The sequence below is a fragment of the Ipomoea nil genome, unplaced genomic scaffold (assembly GCF_001879475.1).
Source record: "Ipomoea nil cultivar Tokyo-kokei standard unplaced genomic scaffold, Asagao_1.1 scaffold1720, whole genome shotgun sequence".
Taxonomy (NCBI): Eukaryota; Viridiplantae; Streptophyta; class Magnoliopsida; order Solanales; family Convolvulaceae; genus Ipomoea; species Ipomoea nil.
Window position 1 is genome coordinate 259925 of NW_017618148.1, and position 10400 is coordinate 270324.

The following is a 10400-nucleotide window of genomic DNA, read 5'->3' on the forward strand; positions in this document are numbered from 1 at the left end:
TTATGTATATTCTATTATAACATTCTATTTTACAATTATGTACCTTCGAAACATGAATTTTTTTTAGAAGTTAATAGAAGAAACGGGAAACGAAATTTCCAAAAAAAAAAAAAAAAAAAAAAAAACAGATACAAAACGACGTCTTTTTAGACCAGTGCGCACAATTATGCGCCCTGGTACACGATATAATTTGCCGTCTACTCCTAGCCAGTTTCTGCTCCTATACTTTTCACTCAATGCAATGCAAAAACAAGGAACTCCTAGCTAAAAAGAGCTTATAAAAAACTGTATATATATATATATATATATATATATATATATATATATAAGACATATCAGGAGAGAACTGAGAACCAATTACAGCTGTCCGCATATTTAGATCTAACGGATCAAAAACACTATTTTTAAAAGAAATATATGGTGGCATTTTGATAAATAATTAAACTTTGAAATGCAAGTAAATTGTGTGAAAATGACAAGTAACCGTTTCATATAGTGCACCTAAGTGCAAGTAAAATGTATTAAAAGAGACAATGCGACCATATGAGTACTTATTTGAGACTATATATATATATATATATATATATATATATATATATATATATATATATATGAGAACTGTTATCAGGAGAGAACTATGAACTAATCCAAGCCTAAAAAGATCAACGAATCATACATAATTTTAAAAGAAAACGAGATGACATTTTTATAAATAACTCAAACTTTACCGTGCAAATCCCCCCATACAAACTGTAGACAAATCTGGACCCTTTATATTTCTTAATCTATGGCTAGCATTAAGGGTGTCAAAGTGGGTCAAAACCCATGGGCCAACCCTATACCATCGCACAGTTTAAATAAAAATGAAAAAAAAAATGAAAAGATGGTAACATGTACAATATAATAATATAACTGGACTTCAATAAAACATAATAAACAAGATATATAGATGTGCATAAGTTTATACAGCCACTGAGTGTGTGAAATTATATGCATACATATGCTTAAATATCATAATTATTCATATTTTTTTGCTAAATTTATCTTAATGTTAAGCTTATATTGGATGATAACTTCGCAGGTTGGGCAATGATAGCTAGTATACTTTATACATACACGATATGGACATAAATTTTACCAAAGAACCACTAACGTCTCTACATTTACCTACTGAACATTAGTTGCTCTTTTTCTAATGTTGTATTGTTGCCAGCAACAGAAACCCATGTTTCTGTAATCTTCTCCACTCTTCCATCCAAAATATCGGCTATGGTGAAGGCTCGCAGTGTGCAGTTGTCTTTTTCCACTCTTTTCACCCTCGGAACAATGGCCCCATTCAGGTATATGGTGTTATCTTCCCCAACAACCACCATTTTCCGGTGGCCTCCACAGGCCAGATCTTTATGCATGTGACCAAACACAACCAGAGGGGCGGGAAATTGTGCAGTCTCTTTTAACCGGGAAATAGCTTGCGCTAGATCTGTATAGTACAAAGGGGTGTTTGGTAAATAGCTGTTAGCTGATTGAGTTAGTGGATTTGACTAGTTGATAACATTAGTTGATTGTAGAAAAGTGTTTGATAAATTAGTTGTTAACTGATAGCTGATTACATGCAAAATGACTTTCTCAAAAAGCTGATCGAAAAAGTTGTTTTGAGCAGCCTTTCGAATTTTAGCATTTTGGAGTAATAAGCTTTTACAAAAAGCTAATTAATCAAACAGTCATATTAATTGTTTAACCAAGTCAAACAACTAATAGTGGTCAAATAAACCAAAATTTGCTGATAGGCTGACTATGTTACCAAACAGGACCAAAATGACACTTATGTATCTTAAATAGACATATCTATCTATGCTATCCCTTGATTTGATGGTCATTACATCCAATTATTGGGTGTTTGGCAGTTAGCAGATAGCCGATTGTGTTAACTGGTTTGACCAATTGATTGTATTAGCTAGTTATAAAAACATATTTGATAAATTCATTGGTTACTCTTAAATCTTAATTGATTACATGTAAAATTATTTATAGAAGTCTAAGTATATTATACTATTTACTATACTGTTCTATACAATTAAACAGGAACAAGCATTTTAGTCATTGGAAGTCATAGCTCAATATTATTACCTGGATCACCGTGGTCGCCGCCTTCAGGCCACCAATCCTTTCCACAGATGTCATCCACTGCAGAACCTAAACCTGTATGAACATTGATCTCAGATATATTAGTCACAAATCGCCAAATGAATTTTACTTTTATCAGACTGATATAAATACCTGTTGGACCATTATGAGCAAGAAATATTAGTGAATGATCCTGTGGAGCACCCACTGCATTTTCATAGATTTTCTCTGCACTTCTGTTCATATCATGAACTGCATATCTAAAGAGCACAGTTGAAAATAAAACAGTTTTAAAACAGACCGATAAAAAGTTATCCTATACGATTCTTATTTGCACAATGCTGTTGGATAGTTCACCTTGGGGTCTGTTATCACCTATCCCCTCTATGTTTAATAAACTCAACCATTGAAATATTCAATATTAAATTACTAACTAAGCTAAAACCTTCAAAACAAAGGTCAGGCTTATGAAGAATTAAAGAACACAAATACAGAGAGAACCAGCACATATAGATAATAGGCCTGTACATTAACTATTAGCTGCTTGTTTAGATGTTTGACTAGTTGATTTCATTAGCTATTGGTACAAATAGATTTGGTCAACTTATCTACTCTCTCCGTCCCGAATTGGTTCACATTTACTTTTTGCACGCTTTTTAAGAAATTAAAGTAAATGCTATGTGTTTTCCAATGACAAAAATGCTTGTTCCAGGTAATAATATTGAGCTGAGACTAAAAATGAATGTGAGACATTAGTTATTATTTGTTAGCTGCTTGAATATATGAATTGACATATAAGGACATCAAGAAATACTTCTATTAAAACTATACATATCAATGGAAGGTCAATAAAAGCAGTATTATCATAGAATATGGTACACTAGAGTATAATATGGAAACCTATATATTACTCTGTCTGCTCCATTTCATATGACCTCCTATAACAAGACTTAACCAAAATTATATACAATCAAAATTTTTGTAATATTTAATTTAGAACTCTATATTAGTTAATAAAATTTATTGATTTAAAAACTAAAATAGAAGTTCTATTAAATACAATAAGGTGAAGTTGAAAATGATAAGAAATTATTAGATAAATTAAGCGAAAAAAGAAGAGTTGATTTGACAAATATATAGTAAATAAATCAAATAAATGGGACAAATAGAGTATTATATATAAATATGTGTAAGGGATAAGATTGTTAAAAAGCTACTCCTATTATTTTTACACAGAAACATATTGAAAAAGCTATTTACAAGCATGGGCTACCACAAATTAGACTTCTTTTCTTTTTCTTTTTTTCTTTTTCATTTTTTTTTAATCTAGTCAAGCAACTAAAAACTCTTTAAAAGATAAAAGTTGTTCAAGAAGTTCTCCCCCAAACAAGGCCAATACATGCATACAAGCCATACAGTATAACCAAAATCACATATACACACTACTCACCTAGCAATGAGAAGCCTTTTTCGAAACAGTTGAGAACCACCACAAGAGAATGGCCTTCCCCCAATGATACTCAGTTTCAATGTATGGAGATCCATGCGTCGGAAACCAACATGCTCATCACCAAGACTGGCCATTATGAAGTGAGTCATTTGAGAAAGAAGCAAACATGCCAAAAGACATCAATTGTTTGTTGTCTTTTTTCCAAAAAAAAATGAATTCATTGTTCAAATCAAATTAGAGGCTAAAGTAATGTTATCCATAGAAACTAAATGTGTGCAGTGTGCATATATATATATATATATATATATATATATATATATATATATATATATATATATATATATATATATATATATATATATATATATATATATATGTACTGTATCAGGAGAAAAGGTAACAGACACCCTGGAACCTCTTTATGATCTCCCATATGTGAGGTTCAGGGCTGTACAAAACTCAATATGCTCAAAATTTCTTTAAATACATATAATGAAATTAAATTTAAAAAACTAAGTGAAGTAAAATAAAAAATAAAAAAAAATACAATGATTGTGGTCAACATTTATTTTTTTCTTTTTTGATTGGGGTCCTATTGTTAATTTACTTTTACTTTAATGCACCTAAGAACAATTATGAAAAATTAATTTCGGTGACTTGACCGCACTAATAACACTAAAGATCTGCCATACCAAAATAAATAAATTAATTAATTAATTGAAAAAAAATACTCAAAGCATCAAAAGTAAACCAACTAAAATTTCAAGAATTTTTATGTTAGATAAACTTACCACTCTAGCTGAAGTTGGACAGCATCTTTTTCCCTACAATTTGAAATGAGTATATGTTAAGGACAACTAAATTTAAATTGTAAATAAAATAAAGCTCAACTTCTTAAAAATCAGGCTTGAGAAAGGGAAAATTGTGACAAAGAAAAAAAAAAAAAAAAAAGAAAAAAAAAAGCCAAACAGTGATTGCCACACCAATTGGATAACAAACACTGAATTTACAGGAACAAGAGTCTTGGGAAATGAAATCTGGACTTACTTTCCTGAAAACTGTGATGTATTCCAGGCATCATGGTTCCCCAAAATAACAGCCTTTGCCATTTCAAGATCAGCAATACTTTTTACTAGATCAACATTTTCATTACCAAAATCACCTGAAGCAAGTTCTCCAAGAAACAAAGGAAGTGGGACAAGGAATTCTACCTCACTCTATCCATATATGTAAATAGCAGGAAATGAATACAGCTGACATTGCCATTGTCAGTTGAATTGAGTGAATAGACTATAGAGAAAGCACAACAGATAAGATAACCTGCCTGTGAACAGCACCACATCTGGCTGCATTTTCAAATAAAGGAAGCATTATATGAGAAGGAATATTGAATTATGGAATGATGCAGTGCTCTTACATACAGTAAAGCTGCACCTAACAGAGAGTATGAAAAATTCCGAAGCCTATTCTTTGAGGCAAAAGTAAATATAAAATATGTGCAGTGATAAACCATATATAGAAATAGGATCTTAGAAATGCACGATTCAATTAATTACAGCTTTAAAAAAAAATGTTTTGTAAGGCTGACACATGCAACATTTAATTCCTTAATTTCATATTTGGCATCATTACAGCTTTTCGATCCCATTTTGGAATGATGGATATCAATTTTTTTGGGAGCATATTAATGCCCAATCTGGGAGACAAGGGGAAAATCTGATATCCAAAAGAAGCAATAAACATCAAATCTCACCCAGCTAAGGAAAAAACATGACTTGATGTCGAGAAACAACTCTAATATTCTATATTTATAATGTATCATGGTTCCAATGCCATATATCGTTATTTTGAACACCTTTTAAGATGCTATAGTTTTCTTGTACAAATATGATTATATGAATGCTATTTGGGCCATTTGATTAATTTACCAATCAGGCAATCATTACACACTTGTTAAACACAAGCCCCTGAAAAATCAATCTAGTAAAAAAAAAAAATGAATTCCGAACAGCCTAATCAGGCTGCCAGCTGCCTAGCTAATTGACCACAAGATGTATTCCAGTAGTCTCCATTCACAACACCATCTTTGTAGTATATATTCCCTTTTGGTAAAAGTAATTTAATCAGATTGTTGAGATTATATAATCTACTTCTAAACAAGTGTTTGATACACTCCAAAAATCATTCATTTGACTTCATTCATCTCTCAAGTCAAAGTCCAAATGATCTCCAAGCCAAATGTTGGGATAAAACAGATCTGAGCAGTGAACTGTTAAGTTCACTCTAACACATTATTTTTGGAATGTTTACTTACTCATTCTTTCAAATTTCAAAGAATTTTCATTTTTTGGTTTGGGATTGAGAATCCTTCACCATCTGATGAGTATAAAAGATGCCAGAATTTCAATTTTTTTCTCAAAAAGGCACAGCATTATGTGCATAACAACATATAAATGGAAGAGAGTAAGCAAAACTGGAAAGCAGTAAGCAATTACCCCAGAATAGCAAAGAAACAATAAAATACCTTCAAGTATTGAAGAGCTTTCCTGTCTTCTTCTAGGTCCCAATCATCATGCTTCGGCAATTTCAAAACAAAAACATCTAATATCAATTTGCAATCTAACAAAGCATATACGAACATGGAAACTTAAAAGAAAAAGCTGAGTTTCATCCCTTTGTATTTCTAATTGTATTTTGTTGAGAAGGTAAAAATGCAAAGCTGAAGCTAATAGGCAATGCGCTTACAACATCTCCGACGACGACGATTCGGACGGAGGAGGCCATGGAAAAGCGACGACTTTTTTGCTTCAACGGCTTTAGGCGGAGATTGGAGGCGGATTTGCAATAACGTACAGCCGGCGAGCGTATCCACGTGGTGGCCTTCAGGATAGAAGCTGTGTTGCGGTAGGTGTGAACGACGGCGGTTTGGATGTCCATTTTAAGTTTTAAAACATTATTACATATTTGGTAATATAATTATCTTATCATCCATTTTTAGTTATTTAAATATTATTAGTTATTTGACTTGATTAAACCATCAATGAATGTTTGATTAATTAATTTTTTGTAAAAATTATTTTTTCAAATTACTGCTCAAAGCAATTTTTATATTAACATTTTTAGAAAGTCATTTTACATGTAATCAGCTATCAACTAACAACAACCAATTTATCAAATATTTTCTACAATCAGTTAATGTTATCAATTAATCAATTCCACTAACTCAATCAGCTAACAACTATTAGTTAACAATTATTTATCAAACACTCCCTATTTGGTTTGCATTCTTTTTTTTTTTTTTTTTTATATATATATTTTAGAGAAGTATTTTAGAGTAAAAGCATCTCATCCTCTAGACAAGTGTCGTAAAGAGCAAATATATTATAACATATTCGATTAATAGAATAAGCATGCAAAGTAATAAAATTTTAAAATAAGAATCAAATAGGTCACTAAATTGCATTAAAAAACTTAATTGGGTTGCTCAAACAAGACAATGCCACAATATAATGTGACAAAATTTAAATTAAAAAAAAAAAAAAAAGAAGACAAAATATGGCAATGACACAATAATTTATGACTAAAAGTGAGACTTATTATTTTATGAGTAAATACCCAAAATAGTCTCTCGACTATAGCTAAATTCACAAATTGGTCGCCTCGACTTTCAATTTCAACCAATTAAGTCCTTAACTTTGTAATTTTAACACAATTTGGTCCTCTGTCTATTTGACCGTTTGTTAACTGTGATTTTTGAGCATATATATGTAATTTCAAGGTCCATCGTCGGTTTTTTAAGGTTCTAGTTGTATTTCCAGACCGCATTGTTACATTTGAATCGACTGCCGAAAGCAATCTACCAAATCCGATCGCCTTTCTTCGTCCTCCCTTTGGATTCAATGTAGTTGAGTTCGTACCAGAACGAAGAAGACGACGTGTTTCTGAACCAGTGCAACGTCATCTTGGAGGCCTCCACGTGCTCCGACGAGAGCTGAAGGTTCTTCTGGAGATCGTCGATCACAGTCAACAAACGGTCAAATAGATGGAGGATCAAATCGTGTTAAAATTAAAAAGTTAAGAACTTAATTGGTTGAAATTGAAAGTCGAGGACCAATTTGTGAATTTAGCTATAGTCGAGGGACCATTTTGAGTATTTACTCTTATTTTATTTAAGTAAGGTCGGCACTCGGCCAGGGCAATGGCACAAGACCCTCAATTTTGGGGGTCATTTTTTTTTTTTATCTAAAAAATATTTTATATATAAAGTCATTATTGGTATTCTTTATAATTATGTTTTTAGAATTCATAAATTGGTCTTAATTATAGTTGAAAATAAAATTTAGAGTGAATTCCATTTTCGGTCATATTGTTATATGGACTTTTCCAATTTTAGTCCACCATAATTATTTTTGTCACATTGCATCCACTATTATTAAAAGTGTTCCAATTTTAGTTCACTTTAAGACTTTTCGTAGGCTAAAATTGAAACACTTTTAATAATAGTGGACGCAATGTGACAAAAATAATTATGGTAGACTAAAATTGGAATGACCCCTATAACAGTAGGACCAAAAATTAAATTCACTCTAAAATTTAAAACGAATTGACATTGAAAATTTGGTGAATATTTTGAATTTAAATATGTATTAAAATTATCACTTTTAAATTAAATAATTTTGAATTGTATATTTTTTTTTGTTAAATTTTTATGCATTATATTTGGACAAAATTTTTTATTGCATTTTTTTTTTTTGGTTATAGAATACAATTATACAATAGCTTGAAATCAAAAAATATTTGGATTCAATTACCTCAGTTATAGAGATCTTCTGTACTTTTATTGTTATCTTTTAGAGGGTTCTTGAAATTATGTTTCTTGTTTCTATAAATAGACAGAACCCCTATTTTCAATGAAATAACTCTTTATTTCTATCTACATCTACAAATCTACAAATCTAATAAGAGTCAATAATATTGGGATAGAGGAATACACTGTAAAGCTTGGGATAAGTTAAGTATCCCAAAGAAATATGGAGGAATGGGATTTAAAGATCTCAAGAGTTTTAATTTAGCAATGTTGGGAAAACATGCATGGCGCCTACTCACAAGTCCAGACACACTTGTTGCAAAAGTCTATAAGGCAAGGTACTATCCGAATACCACTTTTATTGATGCCAAAATAGGAGGGTGCCCAAGCCACTCATGGAGAAGTATTATGGCAGCTCATGATATGGTGGTGGCACGGGTGCGCAGGAGGATAGGGATGGTAAAACAACACTAATCTGGGGACACCCATGGTTACCTGATAATCCTAGCCCTTTGGTGCAGACTGATATGCCTATAGAGCTCAGACATGCTAAAGTGGTAGGTTTAATTGATGAACAAACTGCTACCTGGGACCCACATATTTTATCAGATTTATTTGATGAGGAGGATGTGAGTAGAATACTGAGGATACCTGTCAGTCCAGGATATGAGGACTCATGGTATTGGCCCGATGACCCCAATGGGATATACACAGTTAAAAATGCTTACAGAAACATTATGGGTATTTATGATCACTCGCCTGGGGATTTTGAGAAATAGACTAAAATGTGGGGAATGAGAATACCCCCAAAATGGAAGACTTTTTTATGGAGAGCAACTTGTGATATTCTTCCAACAACTAACAACTTGATTATAAAGAGGGTGGAAGTGGATCCCACATGCCAAATGTGTGGGTTAGCACATGAGAATGTTATGCATACATTCATCAATTGTGATTATTCTAGACATGTTTGAAATATTTCAGGATTGCCAATAACAAATATTGTTGTAAACTCATTCCCCGAGTGGCTAACAATTGTGCTTACAATGTTCACAAAGGACCAAAGTGCAGCGGTGGTGGCATTGCTTTATTACTTATGGAGGTGCAGAAATTCAGCGGTATGGGACGACACACTGCCGCGCCCTACGGCGGCTTGGAGGCAGGCCACGGCGGCGCTGCACTCCTACCAGCAGGTGGTGCGCCGTGGCACGGCGTCCCTCACGGCGGCTACGGCGGATGGCAGCAGCGGCTCTACCCCACAATGTTATGTGGATGCGGGGTACCGGGAGGACACGAGAGAGGCTACATATGGTATTGTGTTGCTGTCTCTGGAGGGATCTTTTCTTGCGGTGAAAAATGGAAGATTATCGAATTGTTTGTCACCATTCATGGCAGAGGCTTTGGCATGTAGGGAAGCTATATCCTGGCTTTTGGAGAAGAATATAACAACAGTAACCCTTCAAACAGACTGTTTACAGCTGAGGAATGCGATACGGTAGAAATCAACTATCATAATGTCCTATGTTGGAGTAATAGTAGATCAATGTAGGAATTTAGTTTCGTCTTTTAATTATGTCTTGTTTAATCATATTTCTAGGCAGATTAATGCACATGCGCACACGTTAGCTTCGTTAGCTTTTGTTCAGGATCAAGCTATGTATTGGGATTCTATCCCCCAGACTGCATTGCAGCTTTGATTCATTAATACAATCATTCATTGGTTGGCTTTCAAAAATAAGAGTCAATAATATTAGGTCCTTAACGGAACAAAAAAAAAATGTTGGTGTAATTATTTTTAAAAATGAATAGTTCATATTATTTTGATTTTAATATTTTTTAATGGTTTTCCTTATTTATCCTCTATTATATTATTATCTTCCATTAAATAACCCTAAATTCCATTAGTATAAACTTTAGTAACGGAATGTTCCGTTAACTATTTATTATTCTTAACTTACTCATTAATTTCTATAAGAAAGGTCTTAGGTTCGAACCACATCCCAATTAGAGTTGACATAA

At 32.6% G+C, this 10400-nt stretch overlaps 1 protein-coding gene across 1 annotated transcript; it reads right to left on the reverse strand.

Annotated features, from left to right (window-relative positions):
• Positions 1-918: 918 nt before the first annotated feature.
• On the reverse strand, positions 919-6534 carry LOC109191796. Its single transcript, XM_019342471.1, has 9 exons — positions 6320-6534; positions 6099-6149; positions 4899-4920; positions 4622-4736; positions 4366-4398; positions 3575-3700; positions 2278-2384; positions 2128-2199; positions 919-1480 (listed from the first exon to the last, which is right to left on the reverse strand). Exons 1-9 carry the CDS (start codon positions 6509-6511, stop codon positions 1164-1166), a joined length of 1035 nt encoding a protein of 344 aa, XP_019198016.1. The 5' UTR covers positions 6512-6534; the 3' UTR covers positions 919-1163.
• Between the last annotated feature and the right edge of the window lie 3866 nt (positions 6535-10400).

Excerpts from the sequence above, each read along its gene's own strand:
- LOC109191796 (XM_019342471.1), bottom strand. The coding sequence starts at position 6,511 with ATGGACATCCAAACCGCCGTCGTTCACACCTACCGCAACACAGCTTCT. Across the intron at positions 4,399-4,621 it reads ACATCACAGTTTTCAGGAAA|GGAAAAAGATGCTGTCCAAC; the intron begins GTAAGTCCAGAT and ends TTCAAATTGTAG. Across the intron at positions 2,385-3,574 it reads AAAAGGCTTCTCATTGCTAG|ATATGCAGTTCATGATATGA; the intron begins GTGAGTAGTGTG and ends TGTGCTCTTTAG.